This window comes from Hydractinia symbiolongicarpus, chromosome 13, assembly GCF_029227915.1.
Source record: "Hydractinia symbiolongicarpus strain clone_291-10 chromosome 13, HSymV2.1, whole genome shotgun sequence".
NCBI classification, from domain to species: Eukaryota; Metazoa; Cnidaria; class Hydrozoa; order Anthoathecata; family Hydractiniidae; genus Hydractinia; species Hydractinia symbiolongicarpus.
This window is the reverse complement of record NC_079887.1, coordinates 7,807,610-7,827,469: the sequence shown is the minus strand read 5'-3', so window position 1 is coordinate 7,827,469 and position 19,860 is coordinate 7,807,610. Positions and strand designations below refer to the sequence as shown.

General features: G+C 35.0%; 2 protein-coding genes across 2 annotated transcripts; one reads left to right on the top strand and one right to left on the bottom strand.

Moving 5' to 3' along the window:
• Nucleotides 1-9,149: 9,149 nt before the first annotated feature.
• Nucleotides 9,150-14,080, top strand: LOC130623949 (uncharacterized). The gene is made up of 2 exons (XM_057439500.1): nt 9,150-9,386; nt 11,969-14,080. The coding sequence occupies exon 2, from the start codon at nt 11,978-11,980 to the stop codon at nt 13,313-13,315; it is 1,338 nt and encodes a 445-aa protein (XP_057295483.1). The 5' UTR covers nt 9,150-9,386; nt 11,969-11,977; the 3' UTR covers nt 13,316-14,080.
• A 4,805-nt stretch (nt 14,081-18,885) lies between these two features.
• Nucleotides 18,886-19,569, bottom strand: LOC130623037 (uncharacterized). The gene has a single exon (XM_057438543.1). It carries the CDS (start codon nt 19,567-19,569, stop codon nt 18,886-18,888), a length of 684 nt encoding a protein of 227 aa, XP_057294526.1.
• Between the last annotated feature and the right edge of the window lie 291 nt (nt 19,570-19,860).

Here is a 19,860-nt window from a genome sequence, read left to right as displayed (position 1 = left end):
TCTTCTTCTTCTTCTTCTTCTTCTTCTTCTTCTTCTTCTTCTTCTTCTTCTTCTTCTTTTTCTTCTTTTTCTTCTTCTTCTTCTTCTTCTTCTTCTTCTTCTTCTTCGACCGATTTTTTTAACCGATTACCGAACGTCACGACTTTTAAAGTCCGACCTGACCGCGCGACCTATCGCTACACGCCAGCTGTGTGCGTATCTTGATGTTCGTGAAGTTGGGAAAGAATGAAGACTGAATTACAAATTTCATCACAAATATTGTTATAGACTGTTATTTCAGTATTATTTGATGAGCTATGCTAGATACTTCTTCAAATTTTCGTTTCCAGTTATGTTTTTAACGAGGCGGATTTTGTTTAACTAAACCGAGCTCCAGGGTTAAGCTACGAGTCGAGCTAGTTCACTGAGCCGCGAATAAAAAGTTTTTGAAGCGAAGAGAAATATTTGGTCGTACATACTGAAACAGTGAACCATGAGACTTAAGCGGAACCAGCAGCGAAATACCAGTTTTTTGCGGAACCACCAGCGAACCGCCAGTGTACATTGCGAACAAGCAGTAGAATACGCATCAGCTAACGACGCCGTCACCAAGAACATTTTTAATTTCGCGGGTCCTGAAAAAATGACATTGCGCGGAATTTGCAAAATTTACGCAGAATTTGCAAAAGATATTCGCGGGTATTAAGTTCTGCTGTTGACTTTAGAAGTTAGCTTTGGTTACATTTGGCTTGGTACTAATCGTGTGACGAAAAAAAAAAGTAATTTTAATAGCTGAAAATTTTGGTCACTGAATTCTTCCACGGTACTGACAACTAATTTTGTAACAATTTTTACTGTTGAATAAGTTTAAACTTCGGACTGGATTAAATAAAAGGCAACGCCATTTATATTTAGAGAAGCAACTTTCTTTCTTTTTCAATAAAATATAAAAATAAAACCGTAATCTCATAATAAATAAAATAAATATCTTAGGTAGACAGTTTTTTTGTATAAACCAAACTTAAAAAACAACGTCGACCATAACATAAAATTTCACGCGTAACTAATTCTAGAAAAAGAAGCACGTGACAGACAGACAGACAGTCGTAAACGAGTATTACAATATAGATAAAAGTAAATTCTAAGTGCTACACTTTGTAGCAATTATCATCAAATTAAGGTAACACCGTAAATTACAGAATAATCACCCCCTACTGAATAAGCACTACTACTTCATTAACTGCCCTGCCAATTAAGCGTCCCCTCTAATGCATTTTCGTCATTTACGGTAAATTAAGAGCATCTCAAGAATATTTATAGGCTGCATTTCAAATATTAAAAACATTGAAAGAGCTTTCTTCCATATTCATGATCTTAGAAAAAAAGAATGGGTATATATAAATAAAAAAAATAAAATATTTTACATATAGTATTCTCTAAGAAAATAAAAGCTTTAACTTGATGTCTTTGAAATTAATCTAGAAAATTTTGGACATTTTATGATATATACAAATTCTTCTATGTAACATTGAACTTCTGAATGTTTCAGAATTTAGACGCTATTCTTACTCTCTCGCTCAATTTGAAAATGCCGACGGTGGATGTTTTGATAAAGGCTGATCAAAGAAAATAAATTTCTAAAAATGAGGAAAAATAATACAATTGGATACTATTCCATCTATACTATTTCTATCGCAGTTGCGTGCGCGTACAACAGTGACGTCACAGCAGGTCACAACAAGTCCCTATTAATCCGGTACCATCCAAGACCTAGTCCATATTAATCATTGCATCCATCCAAGACCTATTATTCACTGCTGTGACGTCATCAATGTAGAATAGAAGACCCAAAATTATTCTAGCGCAATTTCCTATAATATTCTACGCACATGAGGGAATTTCCCTAATGATACTAATATTCATCAAAAAAATCAACGCATGCGCAGTAAAGACAGGGGAAATTCCCTGAGGGAGATAACTGCGTTAGTTTTGAGCAGAATGAAATCCTCTAAAAATGCAAAAATATAAACAAAAAAGAGAAATGAATACACAAACTGTCAAACAATTACGCGATATTGCAAAAACCTGTGAATTAAAAGGGTATTATAGACTACGTATGGCTGCATTGGTGGCCTTATTGGAGGACGTACCGCAGAGGACACCCAGAAGGTCCGGACAACGAAAGCCCGTAAGACCTGTAACCATACTACCAACGCCAGAGGCCATGGATATTTTTGAGACCCAAGAGATGTGGAAAAATCGTTCGGGACAGGTATGGGATATGGGATCAGTGAAGGTACAGCTGTCACTATGGATCATGTGGAAGAAGAAGAAGAAGAACCTGGAGGAGACCAATGATGAGGAGTGCATTAAGGTTAAAAAAGTCTTTCATAGCAATGGCCTGGATAGGATGTTTGCCCAAGTTAAAACACATGTAGAAAATCCAGCGTTACCCTAAAGTGGCTTCACAATCTCCCAAATACTATACCTTGATGTAGACTTTCACAAACTACGCCTGACAAGAGGCTCATTATATATCCAACTACCCAAACGGATAGCCTCTAAGAAGGCCATTATTAACCCTAAAAATAATGATGAGGAGTGTTTTAAATGGGGCATCATCGCCGGCTTACATTATGAGGAGATTAAAAGAGATCCACAAAGAATCAGCAAGCTGAGATCTTATGTAGGCCACTATAATTGGGAGGGTATAGAGTTCCCTACAAGTATCAAGGATATATCAAAGTTCGAGGATAATAACAAGGAGATTGCAGTGAACGTCCTCTATATAGATGAAAAGAGGATCAACATTTTACGTAGGTCAACGCATAACGGGCGTGGCAAGCAGGTGAATCTACTGTACATCACTGATGGAAAGAAGAACCACTATACAGCCACCAAAAGTCTCTCACGACTCCTGGGTATTGAGACCTCTAAAAATACTGCAAAAATGCATTTTTGCCTGAATTATTTGCAGGCCTTCCCCACAATTGAATCGAGAGATAAGCACCATGGCTACATCAAGGACCACGAGACAATCAAGATCACAATGCCAACAGAGGCCGAAAAATGGCTATACTATAGGGATGGCCAACAGCAAATCAATGTACCATTTGAAATACCATATATGCAGAGTTCGAGATTCTACTTGTTCTGGTAGGGGATACAAGAGGCGAAAGGACCAAGAAGCTAAGCAAGCATGTACCATCCGGATGGTGCACCTATAGCACCTTTGCCAATGAGGTCTTAAAAGTCTATAGTGATGAGGACTGTGTAACTCGCTTTGTCAACTACCTAGAAGATGAGTTAAAGAGGTTATATAATACCTACTCGCAGCAGGAAATACTGCCCCTAACAGAGGTCCTAAAAAGGGAACATGACGAGGCATCAAAATGCCATATCTGCTAAAGCCGTTTGATTAGGGCAGGAATAATTGTAAGTTCAGGGACCATTGTCACTACACCGGGCTATATAAGGGTGTGGCGCATACCGGTTGCAATGTGAAGTATAAGACACAAAGCCACATACCAGTGATATTCCATAACTTATCGGGGTATGAATTGGGTGAGAAGTACGACACCCAGGACATTGGGTGCATCGCAGAGAATACAGGGAAGTACTCCTCTTTCAATGTCAAAATCAAGGTAGCCCTTGGAGGTATGGGATACGGTGACGGTGAGAAGTACAAGACCATGGAGATTAGGTTCATCGATAGCTGCCGATTTATGGCATCAAGCCTGGATAAGTTGGCAAACAACCTTGGCGATCAACAGTCTCCGATGGTTTTTTAATGAGGATGACACGTTTAAGCTTATGCGCAGAAAGGGTGTGTATCCCTATGAATATATGGATGTATGGAATCGATTTGATGAGACAGAGTTACCTCCGTAGGAGGCCTTTTACAGCAAGATAAACATGAATGGGATCAATGATGAAGATTACCAATTGTATAACACCGGAGGGTGATGATGTTACCATGGGAGACTATCAGGATGTGTACCTGACAACAGACGTCCTGCTATTGGCTGACGTCTTCGAGACATTTAGAAGCCTATGCTTGGATAACTATAGTCTTGATCCCGCCCATTTCTACTCCGCCCCTGGATTAGCTTGGAAAGTAGCACTAAAATTTATTACTCAAGCTGTACACCGATATGCCAAGGCTAATAATAAGTATATGGGAGAGCAGTACGGTCCGGAGGTTGAATCCTCCTACCTCCAGTACCTCGACGCAAACAACCTATATGGATGGGTGATGCGTCAAGACTTGCCCAGAGACGGCTTCAAATGAGTGCGGACGTCAAGGCATTCACTGAAAGGCGGTTCATCAGGAAGCTCTTTGAGGATAACAAACATGGCTATATTTTGGAGGTAGATATCGATTACCCCGAGGAACTACATGAGAAACATAATGAGCTACCGTTCCTGCCCGAGCGAAGGAAGGTCCACAAGGTTGAGAAATTGATACCGAATTTGAACAACAAGTGTAAATATGTGCTACATATTAGAGCTCTTTATGAGGCTATAAAACATGGGCTTGAGCTCAAGAAGGTGCATAGGGTTATTAGGTTCAACCAAAAGCCCTGGCTGGCGGGGTACATTGATCACAACACAAGGTTGAGAACGGCTGCCGGAAATGATTTCGAGAAGGACTTTTACAAATTGATGAACCTTTCGGTGTTTGGGAAGACCATGGAAAATATCAGAAATCATCGCAACATCCAACTGGTTACCAACAAGGACAAGTATATGAAGCTTGTGATGAAACCAAATCTCAAGGGTGGTAGCAGGTTCAGTAAAAACTTACTAGGTCTAGACATGGGTAAAACAGAGGTGAAAATGAATAAGCCCATATACACCGGCCAGGCCATCCTGGATATGTCAAACCTGATCATGTACATGCAACCTAAATATAGTAGCAAGCTACAACTCTGCTATATGGACACGGACTCCTTTGTCGCAAGAGGTGAATAATCTGGCACTCAACAGAGCGGATGATAAACGAATTGTACAACCGAATCAAATTGCAACACTTGCTAGGGGCTATAGGGAAAAAAATGTAGGCATGTCTGTATATAATTATACTACTCCCCTATGCTCTGATTGCCTACATACTTTTTAGATATCGACGTATAATAAAAGAAATGTCTGACATTGCACAAGTCTTTGACAATGCCTCTGCAGAATATGAAAATATTGAGAAGACTATCGATAAACACCCGCTACTGCATTGGCGTTGTACCGTGTCACCCCTTATGCGGACCAGATTTTAGGCGTCTTTACCCTCAAAGCTACCACGAGACCTTGTGTATGCCACCCTACTATATATCGTTTGTCCTTACCTCCGTTAGCAGGCCTGGCTTCCGAAATTGTTAGGTATTCTACATTGATATCATCGATATTTGTAAACGTCGTAGCAATATTGTAGAATAGTTTTCGGCTGACGAGCTCATTTTCAAATTTCAGCATCATGTTTATTGTATATTTTGAACGACTGCAGAGAATTTCATGTCATCGTACATACGCAACCACCTCCGTTATTTGTTATATGCTCATGGTAACAATACCAGCATAACATTTTACCACTTATCATAAACCTACGCCCGCAGGTACATTTTAGTCATATGCATCGAGTACCCTTTCACAGTCGTCACAATGCTCATTCATTTATTAGCAAGTCCAGACGAGCCTCCAAATCTTTAATTCTCCGTTCATTGGACCCTTCTTCTCTGATTCTTGTACACATGCCAGTGTTACAAGAGGTAGGGATAGACCAATGGCAGTAGGGAAGGTCATAAAAATCATACTTTTCAAACTATATGAATGTTAATTCATATTTATTATATCTTACAACATGGTTGTAGGATAACGTTTCAAACCAATGCCAGGAATTCCTCGATGTACTCACCTGTGAAGGGTTGTATCTCATGGGACATCTGACTATGTCGCATAATTCTACAGAGTATCAGTAACAGAGTACCATTTTATATAAATGCAAACAAGGTCCGGAGAACTACATGTATTTGAGCATGAAGGGATCTTTTTTAACAATCCTATTGCACATGTCTTGCGTTTTGAATTGTTCTGGCATACATCTGAACATGTGGGGATTATTTTCAACAACCCCATCCACATGTCTTGCGTCCTGAATTGATCAGGTACATGCTCTAACATATGGGGGTTATTTTCAACGGCCTTAATCCAATTTTCATGGCTTGCGATATCATTCTCCAATAACGCAACCAATTCAGTCTTACGTAGTCTATAATATTCTTTTAATTCACGGATTTTTGCAATATCACGTAATTGTTTGACAGTATGACAGCCTTTCTAATTCAATTCATTTCTTGTGGCAAAAATTCCGAACATAAACTCCCATTAGTTAGCAAACTTCGCTCATGTGCGCAATTTATGTTTTGTTTGTGATTGTCTGCTCCCATACACAAATCGCAGTTACATTTAGAGAGAAATTTATAAGAAAATAGGAAAAAAACTTTTATGTAAATTAAGTCACACCCAACTGCAATAAAACGCCAACGTGAATACACAAATCTTTGATATAAATTTTGAATAAAATCGTCTGTGGCTTATCGCCTGCATATTTTAGACTGTCAAATTGCGTTTGGGGTCTGGAGATATATAAACGCCATTGTGTCATAATGAAACATGTCAAACTAGCTAGCTACTAGGGACAAGTGATTTTACAAAATTCAAGTATAATTTTATCCAATCAAAAAAAAATATTTTGCACCTAAAATGCTTCTGGTTGGTTAGGGAATTTACCAAGCAAGTTTGAGAAAGTGCTTAAGCTTTCAGATAAAATATATGAAAGTTAACGAAGTGAATAACTAAAAACCTTGTAAAACTAAAGAATAAAGGAGTAGCTACTTACGTCCAGTTGGCTAACTATTAACACAACTAAAAACTTTGCTTTTCTGATAGCTAGCTAGCTTTACCTATTCTATAGCTTAGCTAGCCTCTTGGTGACTAGACAAAGACATGTGCAGATCAGCTAAAAAACACCAGCTAGCTAATCAAAATACAATAGTTCTTACCTTATATCAAGTTTACTATAATATAAACTACTCTGGAGTTCCCACCAGCAAGTCAACCCTAAAAGAAATTCCCCACAGGCACAGCCAAAGGGCAAGATTCGTACAACCAGAATTCAAAATGCTTGTAGTCCAAAGCTTTGGCCAAAGAATGTGAAGATCAGCTTATTAACAATCTGTACTCTTATTAGTTGTAAACGAAACGAAGCTGTCCTATTGGCTTCTCAGGTAATAACAATGACAGGGTCCGCACAAATATTTTAGCCTAAAGCCTAAATATCACAACCCCGTGCATCCAGCCTAGCTGCGCTGTCTCTCTCTGTATCCCTCAAGGCGATTTTAAAGGTTCCGCCTGGCGTAGCGGTCGGCGGAAATCAATAAAACATGAATGAAAGATATTAGCAAAAAAAACAAAAAAAATTATGTGTTGCACATAAATAAAGAGTTTGTATCTTTTCTTAGGAGTAAAATATATAAAATTATAAAACTATAAAAGTAAAATAAATAAAAAACACTGTAATAAAAGTAAAAACATATAAATTAAAAAGTTATTCTGTAATACAGCCCTTTTCTTTCTTTCTCTGCAACGCTGACGCTGGCAATAACTACTGGGTTGCTTTCGGGATTTTAATACTCGAAAAAGCGAATCCTTGCTGAAAACCCTTCAAGCCCAAACCCTTCAATCAATTAATGTATATACGCATTGCTCATCTAATTCATCTCGAAAAAAGCCACCAGGTGATTGATATAACTAAAAGTATACAAAAATTGTTAGGTACATACATCTCTTGAAGGAAACATTGAACAACCCCTGTACACTATTTTCTAGCTTTTAAACTTCTTTTAAGATTTCTCATGAAAAAAATGTGTATTACAATTTCAGTTATAACCTTTAATAATAAAAGAATACGTTTTAAGGTTTTTGTTCGTAAAATGCAAGAAAAACCCCAAGTTTCTGTCCGCATAGGTTTTGCATTTTCATATCACTGGTTAAACAGGAAATTGTGGAAATTGGAAATTATAAAGAAAGAGATATTTTGCAGTATTCAATTTTAGGTTTTTACTTCAAGATGATTTTCTAAATTATTTTTGCTGACAAATGTTCAAACCTTGCTTTCTCTGAAGGAGAAGAAAATAAAACATACAAAGCTGGGTACAACAAAGATGCACATGACCGCTCTTATATAAACTATAACGGATTTTATTTTGCATTATATCTGAGTAAGCCACTTTAAATTCTTAAGGCTGAACTCACGATCTGCGAAATACAGTTAAAAACAAGATAGCTACAGTAAAAAACAATCAAAAGAAAAACAAACATTATATCCTCCGTAAATTTAATAAGTTTTGCTCCGCCATTGGACTCATTCTCAAAAACTCTTCGTATTCAAATCAGGCCTCTGTGCGACTTAATGAGAAGTAATGTTGATGTTACACCTAGATTTTTCCTTCGTATCAGCCAAGGTTTCACCCCATATGGATCTCTTCCTTTTTTAAAAAACGTTCGCTATGATAATCGCAGAGGCAGCAACTGTAGCATTACGTCTTTTTATTTTGTTTGCCACGATTCAAAAGTCTTCCGAAGCATGTTGTACGTTTTATACAGATTACGTGTAGACAAAAAACGTTTCACAAAGTTTCCCCTACAGGTTTTCTGTCAGGTTTTGAACTTCTGTTTGAAAGGTTCGTGTATTTCAACCTTTATACTATATTTAAAATGGAAGAAAAGTACTCATTTGACCCACTGATCCCAAGTTCTGTTACCCTTTTATCAATCGAAAGAAAAGCACACCAGGTAATTAAAGATCTGGGACAATTTTAAATTTTGAATAAAACAAAGTAATGGATCTTTGCAATGAATAGTACAAAATAATTAAAAAAAAACATTGCACAATTCTTTATATCCTTTTAAAACAAAGAAAATAAAAATTCTATTAAAATGTGAAAGAAAGGTACAATTAAAATTGATTTTTTTTTCTCGTTAGAGAGGATTATAAAACATATATAAGGTGTAAAAGGGCTATACGGGCTGGAAAAATTTAAACAATAGAAGTGATTATTTTTTTAAAATAGTATAAAGCTGTTTAAGTAAAAATCAATCAGGTTTTTGGAGCAACAGAATGAAATATAGAATTTAGAGTCGACGAGAAAGTATTACAGCTCTTCACAGCCAATGTGCATTTTCCATAATTTCAGTTGGAAAGATTTAAATCACGATGAAGGAGTAAAAAAAGGAAGAACAATTTAAAGAGAAAGCTAAATTTTCTATATTTTTAGGAAGATTTGCTTTTATTCAGGGTTTTTCCCCTGGTTTGGTTGGTTCTCCAGGAATCCTATGAAGAAGTAATCGAGTTGGTGCGTAATGATTCGGTTTTACAGCTGATGAGATATTATTAATTATGAATATAAAAATCCACTTCGAATTGTGAAATAAATAAAATACAAGAAGCCCTGGGGGCTCTAAGAATTTCCGCTCGCTACCAAAATATTTGATGACAACCTGCTAATTCCTTGTGTTATTGTGCCAAACATTCGAAGAGGTTTGGTGCATGAAAATCTGAAGATAAAGCACACAAGTGACATTATATCTTACAACAAACGCAAACAAAACGAAACGTGTCATAATAAACTCACATTTTAAAAGAAACTGCTAACAAAAAATACAGCCAATCATTCATGGTTGAAAGTCTTGCGATTGAAACGTTTATGGTCTTAACCCTATTCGGTCCGCCCTGACGGTTTTTTTTTAATTGCTTTGTTATATGGCTATGATACTTACTGAGTTTCAATATTTATCTATTAGACTCCTGCATGCTAAATTTTTAGGTCCCATACCTTTTAGAGGCTTTAATATTGACCATTACTCGAAACTACCCCTAACAATCTCTAAGAAGTCCTTATAATGGGGAAAATATAATAACTCCTGTTAGAATTATCCTTAGAACTTGAAACTTCCAACACAGCTTTGCTCCTTTTATGACGTACTTGTTGACTAACTTGTTCCTTTTATGACGTACTATAAGTGTGCCAATTTTGATTCAATTTGAACAATCCTATGAAAAGTTATTGAGGTGGGGAGGGGGGGCGGGGCGAAATCCGCCCCTGGTCATAGTATGTTCGAAAAAACCCGGACCGAATAGGGTTAAACGGCATTTAGTTTACAAAGAATCAAAATTTTGATGTGACCATCATTTTCAGCATACTTTTTTTGTTAACTGTGTCAATGTTTGTCGAAAATAAAGCAGTTTTAATTTTTGGATAAATTTTTGCCTAAAATGACATTTAGGTGACAAAAAATCAAACTTTTGTACCATCATCATTTTCAGCATACTTTATTTGTTAACTGTGCCAGATTTAGCCGAAAATGAAGTGGTTTTAATTTTTGGATCAATTTTGGCCTAATGGCATTTAGGTGACAAAAATCAAAATTTTGATGTCGCCATTATGTTCAGCATACTTTTTTTGTTAACTTTGCCAATTTTTGTTGAAAATAAAGTAGTTTTAATTTTGGACCAATTTTGGCCTAAAATGACATTTAAGGTGGCAAAAAACCAAAATTTTGATGTCACCATCATATTCAGAATACTTTTTTTTGTTTACTGTGCCAAATTTTGTTAAAAATAAAGTAGTTCTAATTTTTTGGACCAATTTTGGCCTAAAATGACATTTAGGTGACAAAAATCAAAATTATTATGTAACCATTATGTTCAGCATACTTTTTTTGTTAACTGTGCCAAATTTTGTCAAAAACAAATACCAATTTTGTCCTGAAAAGTCATTTAGATGACTTCCCAGTAGTTAGGGAGCTTGGGTACGAAGTTTACATCTGTGACAAAGGAACGTATAATCCCAGGGTTGATTTTTTCTCAAAAAATGCTCCGAAAGAAAAAACGACGGTTTTAAAGAATTTCCTACGCCTTTGGGCGCGGAAATTCAATAATCAAGTTATTTGCTCTGCTTTAAGAAAAGGATTGACAAAGACGGAGGGACTGGGGTACAGTGAAATGTAATTTGCTAACAATGTATTCAAGAAAGTTGTCTCCGATAAACAATTGATAATACCATAACAAAACAAACGGATATATCTAGATGAAACAAATTCATTTATTATGTTACCTAGAAAGGCTATTTTAAAAAAAAAGAAAGAAGAATTTTTTGCATATATCCACATTCTTGTTTTTAAAGATTTTTTGCAAAACAATGCTCATTTATTCGTAAGGAATCAAAAATTGCATTTGTTTCGTTCATTATTTCTTTGCTGATTCATTCCTTTATTTAAATAGTTTTTAGACAAAATACAAAATATCAGGATATGAGTTATATGTCAATGACCTAAGGTCTTCTTTAGTATAACTTCAAAACCGGTTAATATCCGACTGATAATATCTGACTGCACTTTCTCATAAAGGATAAACAAGCACAATTGCATTTCTTGTGAATACACAAAAAAACCTGATTATTGTTTTTGGTGAACAACTTTAATATTATCTTGTGTTTAAAATCTTTACTTTTTATTTGTAAACGTTTTATGGCATCATTTTAAAAAAGGCTTCCTCAACTTTGATAAACCGTAAGCTTATTAAATCGTACTGATCGGTTTTTGTATTGGTTAGATTATAAGTTAAGATAAGACTTTTTAAAATATTATATCATGTTGACAAAATATGTCTTTGTACAATAGAAAAAAACTACAGCAAAAGAGAACTCAAATGTCGACAAATTGATAATCAAATAACACTTAATGTCAATTTTAAAGTTAGTCTACCCATACTGATGATAAGCCTCATACACGACGATACTAACAAATAACTATAATTTTATCAACTTTGGAGGATATCGGAAAAAATTTTTAACGTTCGTGCTCGTGTGTTTGACAAATGAAAGTAATAAAATTCGAGATATGACATTATAATAACTAGATCACCTTTGCTTTATAGAATAACAGAATGCAAATTTTTAGCATGTTCCTGCTTTGTTTCCTGCAACAAGTCAACATATACCAATGCCGAAATACGCTATATAATATGGTGTACTGGGATTTAAGACCATATATTTTTACAAATCAGAAAAACGAAATTGATGGTATCTTTCCAAAGACCTTCCGTGCAATAGCATCGTATTGTTTTGAAAATAAAAATGATGAAAATAATACTGCAGAATTTGTTCAATATCGACACCGAAGTAATAACCAGGAGGAATTTTTACAATTATTCAGGAATTTGAGTATATCATACAAAACAAACCAATTAGCAGGTATTTCCAGAAAAAATGCAATGTGGGGACCTATGGTACATCTTCGGTTAGATACTGAACATCTTAGGAAACGAAAATTGTCTCGATACACTTTCCACAGATCAACAGCAATAGCAGTTATTGTTACGCGGGACAAAATATCATTGTACAACAAGTTTATCAGAAGGTTGTCAAGTTGTAAACATACATTAATTTTGGCTGCGTTATTGATTGTTATGTTTGGTATTCTAATCTGGATACTAGAAAGAAAGGATAACAACAACTTTAACGAATCTTTCTTAGCAGGAACATTAACTGGCATATGGTGGAGCTTCATAACACTTACAACAGTTGGTTATGGAGATGTAGTCCCTAAGTCACTACTAGGAAGAATTTTGTCTTGTGTTTTAATGTATACTGGGATGGTAATACTGTGTGTTATTACGGGAACAGTAACAGCTGCTGTTAGTGGCACTGGTGATCTAGGGATATATAAAAGACGTGTTGCAGTAGTGGAAGATTCTTACGAAGAAAGAATTGCTAGAGAGGATTACAAAGCAGATAATGTCAGTGTTACAAGCTATGAGGCATTGATAAGAGAAGTTCATAGGGGAAATGTTTTTGCTGGTTTTATGAACGAAGAAATTGCATTTGCATATCAAGACAACATCACTGCAAATAATGTGCTGACACCGCTTAAAATTATATACACAGTTCCTGCCATTATTGACATATCTGTCTTATTGTCAAATAATAACGACGCCTCACCATATTGGAAATGTGCGGTTGAGAGAGCTGAAGAAACTTGGTTGTCCGCTTTTAAAGAATACCAACCAAAGCTTAAGATTGAATCAGTGTATTACGATTCCGTGTCCAATTTACTTGACAGAATATTCTTTAGAATATTGATAGGAATCGTAGCAAGTTTAACACTGATGGGAACGATGTTTCATTTCAAAAGACAAAACAATTTAACATGGAAAGATAAACAGGATAATGACAATGTGGATAAGACGGTAAAGGAATTGAAGATGGAGTTAAAGACCATCTAGTGATCAATAACAGGACGATACAGAACAATGTTGATGTGCAAATTGTAGGAGAATTTACTTTTAATATTTAAAGTAAACACAAGTTTGAGCAGAAGAGCATAAGAAAGGGAAAGAAATGAATAAGCACAAGAAATTTGGATTTGAATTGATTTATTAACCTATTTACCTGTGATTAAAGCCTTCGGGAGGTAAGAACATTCTGTAAATACAATCCAAATTTTCCATAGTGTCTTGTTAGAATATTGACGCATGTAGCTTCACATATTTTTGGTTTCAGTAAATTAATTTTTCATTATTAATTTATATTATATATACTTATACTATGTCATACAAAGATTATGTCAGTAATTTTTCTGTGCCGTCATCAGGAACCTAAAGGTCGACTAAAATGCTACTTTAACATTTTATTTGAAGCTTCTGAAAATTATTTCCCGGTTTTTCTGATATTACACAAACCAAAGCGAATCTCACGAGAAACTTTATAATTTTCGTTAATGTACACACAGTGTGGAAGGAAAGCAAATTACAAGTACGTGTGAGCCTTGTGTTTTTTGTTACCGACTCGTTTGTACGTTCTACTACTTCAGTACCACTTATGATGTTAGTATCGCTTTAAAAACATAGTTACATTATTGGACCAGTTTATGTCTTAATGTGCCCATTTTGGAAATGAAATAGCGAATTTTTACCTTGTTTATTTGGCTGAAGAGTATTGGCCAAGTGACGCTGTTCGGTTATTTATAGAAATAGCTTTATTTATATATATGTGGATTTCTACTTCGGCAGTCTCCTGCATAAAAGACGTTGAACAACTGTAAAAATTCAGAGAAAAATGTTTTTTTAGCGTAATTCCGTAAATTTAACTTTCGCAAACTTTGAAGTCTTTCTAACTTTACGAAAATTTGTTTTTGCGAAAATTCGTTCCTTTAAGGTAATAAAATAGGCATGAAAAATAGGATGCCACTGCTAGGGATCGTGGATCGAACGCTACTCACTTTCAGACTATACGTACAATGTAAAAGACAATGCAGTATTTTTTTATTTTTTTTAATACGACCTAGTCACCTTCTGATCAGTGAAGTATTTCTTTCCGACATTGTAGGAAATAGTAAGGAGAGAAAGGAAAAATTTGCGATGCTTAGAATAACTTGCAGAAAAAAAGGTAATGCATTTTCCGCCATTATAAAGACGCTAATTTTTTACTTTTTTTCTTTTCTTCCGTGATTTGCTTTCGCGAAAACACTAAGCTAAGTCCTACAAAACAAAATTGCTTTTTACGGCATTGTAGTGATAGTGGCGGAAGTTATTTTTTTCTTAATTATTGCTATGGTTTCTGGCGACAAAATAGGCGGTAAGATTTAGCCCTTAAATATTCAGCTACTTTGACAAAAATGTTTTGAGACAAAAGCAGGTTTTGTAGAACAGTTTAACGCTATCCAATCGGCAGGCTGCAACGTCGCTACTTTTGCACACACGTAGAGCAATCAGAAAGCGTTAAAAAGTTGCTAGTGACATTCTCTAAGGCGACCGCACACCGAAATCATCGGCGTCAGGGCCCATGAAGACTCCGAAATTTGTGAAAAATGACTACGCTGACGTCAGCAACAATTAGCACATTTTAAGAATTAGAAATCTACCAAATAACCTAAGATCGTAGGGATCACCACTACACATCTGGGGAATAAGCATGCATTAAACACATTAGCTAGCTAACTAATTAATTTTTGCCTTGCTAAAGCAATAATTAGCTTGCTTTTTCAACCCACATAACGCAGGTTAAAACTAGCTATATTTTTATCTGTTACAGCAAACTAGATTTTTACTTATTAAGTATTGGTTTTACTTTCCTTATCTATCATCATACGGATAATTAAAAAGGGGGACCCAATACTCGTGATAAATGCAGGAATTATGCATATTAACTGGTTATTATGCATTATAATAATAGCACAAACCCTAACCCTAGCTTTTATACATAATAATAATACCCATAGGAATATGCATAATTTCTTATATACTTTAAATTACTTTTGTTTTTAACTTAAGAACTCACCAAACACAGCAGGTTTTACTTGTAGCGTAATATATCAAGTTTTGTTTTCCTTTTTTCTTTTCCAGATAGACATTGGTTTTTCATTTCAAGTTATCTCTCCAACTGCCGATGTTAAGCATTATTATGCAGCCCATAACTTTTTAGGATCTAGGCTGCATGATTAAAATGAATAGGATGCAAAAAGCATCACTTATATTTCCAAAATGACGGACACAATTCTAATTAGACAATCTTACATTATAATTATAAGATTATGCATATGTGTTACAGACCTTAAAATGTTTATTGTCAGCTAACATATACGCGTGATTAACCAAATTAACAAAATCGTGTCAAGAAAAACAAAGTTGGATTTGTCTTAATAATTTATGTTCTTTACTTTAAATAAAATTTTTTAAATAAAAAAAGCTGATATCCCCCCACAAGGTTGAACATTGCTTAACCCTATTCGGTCCGGGGGGGGGGGGGGGGGCGGATTCCGCCCCCCCTGACGGTTTTTTTTTAATAACTCCTGATTGCTTTGTTATATGGCTATGATACTTACTGAGTTTCAACATTTATCTATTAGACACCTGCATGCTAATTTTTTAGGTCCCATATCTTTCAGAGGCTTTGATATTGGCCATTACTTGAAACTACCCCTAAAAATCTCTATGAAATCCTTATAATGGGGAAAATATAATAACTCCTGTTAGGATTATCCTTAGAACTTGAAACTTGCAACACAACTTTGTTTTATCAAGAAAAATCATTTGGAATAATTTGAACACGTGACTAATCCGATTTCCCGATTTTTTTAATTTTACCCGAAAATCGGAAAAAACGGATTTTCGGGCAATTTTTGGCAATTTTTTATCCGATCCATGTAAAAAACGGAAGATATGTTAAATAACTTTTATTTAGCTTTCAGAAACTTCAAACAGAATGTAAAAATTCGCTCTAGAACAAAAGTAATTATATTTCAAGCAGATAGTGGCATTTTTAACAATTTTCAAGCTTCTGATGACGTCACAGAAAATGTGCTGACGCAAGCAAAAGTTTATTGGCGCCATTTTGTTCCTTTTATGACGTAATATAAGTGTGCCAAGTTTGATTCAATTTGAACAACCCTATCAAAAGTCATTAAGGGGGGGGCGGAATCCGCCCCCCCCCCCCTCATAGTCATAGTATGTTCGAAAAACCCCGGACCGAATAGGGTTAAAACAACTTTATTAACTTTCCAAAGTTTATTTTCTTATTTATTGAAAAAACGTCATGCACCAAACCAAAAAACCATAGAATTCGATAAAATCTCAACGATAAAAATTAAGAAAAATGAACAAGATAAAGCTTAGAAAAAATACGTTGATTTTAGTTCAGACATGTATCGACATATAATTATTTTGATTATAACTGGCTTTTTGTTGGCAAATGTATTGTTGGCTAAACCTAATAAGACTATCCTAATGCGAGTACCGTATTGGGAACAAAAACCTTTCATCTATAATGGAAATAATATGTTGAAGGGAATAATAATTGACATAATAAAGAATCGGAAAGACCACAGTCACCATCAGTCGACAAATAAATTGATAGAAATGGTTCGAGTCGCTTCATCACGAAAAGAATACAATCAAATTTTACTGCAAAATATTTCTACACATTTCAAAGATAACATTTTCACATTGTGGGTCCAGTTTTGTTTTAAAGTAAAGCTAGTCAAAGCCTGATGAAACTGTAACCTGACCATTTGCTTTATAAGCTTATGATATCGAAACACATGGTAGTTGTTGTGCGAAGGTACAGAATAGAACTACTCTACAAAACATGGCAAGGACTTCTGAATAGCACTCAGGTTGCCATCGTGACCATTCTAACTGCTATTTGCGTTGGCATTCTTATTTGGTTTGTCGAACGGAAAAGAAATCCCGAGATATCAGAGTCATTTTTCAAAGGAGCACCAACTGGAATTTGGTGTAGCTTAGTCACAATGACTTGTTCCGAAATACTTCAGTGCTGGGATTCTTCTCACTTTGTCTATGGCTGCGATACTTACAGCAACAGTTTCTGAGAACGTCTCAGGTGTATCAGGAATAGACATAAATAATCAAATGGTGGCAGTCTTGAGCAACTCAACAGAAGCACATGTGGCGAAAAAGGTTTATAACTCCAAACTGATTCTCAAGGAATCCTATGAAGAAGTAATCGAGTTGGTGCGCACTGATTCAGTTTATGCAGCATTGTTAAATGCAGATGTGGCAGCTGCAATGCAAAGTGATATCATCAATGATAAAAATGAAGTCTGCATGCATCATCAAATATAAAATGAATCAATAATGTTTAATTTTATTTAGGAAAAAAGGACGACCTTAGTTATTCGCTTTTCTTAAATCATTTTTTTTTCAAATGTGCTTTCTTCTAATATTGAAAGAAATTTGCGCAAAATTATCTTTATCAAACTGAAAAACATTCTTATTATAATACCCAGATCCTGTGCTGTTGCAATTTGTAACTATCTCAATTTGCAATAAATTTGACTAAAGTTAGATTCAGTGCACGTAGTTTATGGATTTCTAGCCAGCTAGTGGCTCTTAGATATAGGTTTTTTTTAGAGCTACAAGGTTTTGGAATTGCGCAGATGTTTTCGAATAAACGAAGAACAGGTGGAAATACATTTTCCCGATTAATATTGCACAAAAAAATTAATGAATTAAGAATGTAAAGTAGTTTACAGAAGCATAGCTAGTATGGTTGTTGGAAAAGATACATTCCTTTAACAATTGCATCTAACGTAATTCCGAAAAAATTTACTTTTGACCGTAAAGATCGACGTTAAGACGTTTTCGAGAACTTTGACCGAGTTTTCATTCACTAACTAAGTATTTGCAAGAATTAACTTAACCTAGCGACATTGTTAATCCATTTTTTATGTAAACTTTATTGTTACATTTGTTAAGGTATGTGATGTATTATGTTTCAATAAAAAAATTTATTAATTGTAATAAAGTTACTGTTGCCATTAACGATATTTTTTCGACGCAATTTCTACCATATTTTATCTGTCTGTTCTAAGTGGTAGCTTATATTCCTATGATCTTTCTGCAATATTTTCGAAATCGAAAACCGCATTATAACTGCATATCTAATTATAGTAATAACCCCCGTTTAAGTAAATTCCATTACTGCATGCTAAGAGGCATACAGGGATGCACGGAATTGCGATGCGGCAAATACGTAAGGAGGACGATTTCCCGTCTAATTTTGGACGGCGAACGACTAGCTTATTATAAAAATTCCGTCGCAATTTGATTTTAAAAAAATAACTTCAGTAGAAATTAATAAAATAAGTAAAAAATTAGTAAAATATATGTATATAAAAATTATCAGTTAAAACAAAATGTCAAGGTTGAATAAGTAAGGAAAAGGGCACTTTGGGAAAAATTGAAAGGAAAATCAAAAGCACCACAGATGATTAAAAAAAAAGTGGACTGCACAGAAAGAGGAAGGCAAAGTAAAGTGTTAACAGACGCAAAAAACTTTAAAAATCGTGATCATTTAACAAAATCTTAAATCCTTGAATATTTTCTTCAGGTTTTATATGCGAAGGGAGCTCATTATATAATTTTGCTCCAAAATAATAAAATGACTTCTTTGATGTTGAAAGTTTTACTTTAGGAAGTTTTATTGAGGTATTCGAGCTTCTTGTGTTTACTTGGTGATTCACCTTTTCAAAGTAGTTTTCGAAGCTAGCACAAACATTTCCATCCAAACACTTCCTCACAAACATGCACGACTGTTTCAACAACTCGCTGTAAATATACGGAATTTTAACTTCGTGATCACTGACAATGCGTCTAGCTCGATTTGCAAGGGATTGCAGTTTGTCAATTTGAACATTGGTGAGATCAGAATGAACTATCGAACAGTAATTAAAAACAGGTAGAATCATCAACCGATTGATCATTTCAGCTACTTTTTTAGTGATGTTAGGTCTAATTCTTTCAAGCAGTCTAATTCTCGAACTGGCTTTTTTGTATGATCTATCAAACTGCTGGCTGAAGTTTAGTGTACTGTCAATCAAAATTCCCAGATATTTGTAAGAGACAACATGGTTGATTTGAGTGTCTCTATAATTAGCAGTGCAGTCGTTAGTATTTAGCGATAAACGTTTAGCTGTTCCAATAAGCATGACTTCAGTTTTACCCTTTTTTAGATTGATCATAAGTTCATTTAAATCTAATTATGAAGATATATTTGAAAGTTCTTTTGTAAGGGTTGACATGACCACCGATTTATTCGAGTGTGAAAAGTAGACAACAGTGTCATCTTCGTATTTCATCACTCTACAATTTTCTAATATGTCAGGCAGATCGTTGAAAAATATTACGAATAACAATGCCTTAAAAATTGAACCTTGTGGAACACCATTGAACAGCGGCATTAAAGATGATAAGCTGGTCTTTATTGACACAGACTGATGTCTCTGAAAGAGATAATCAGTGAACCATAACAG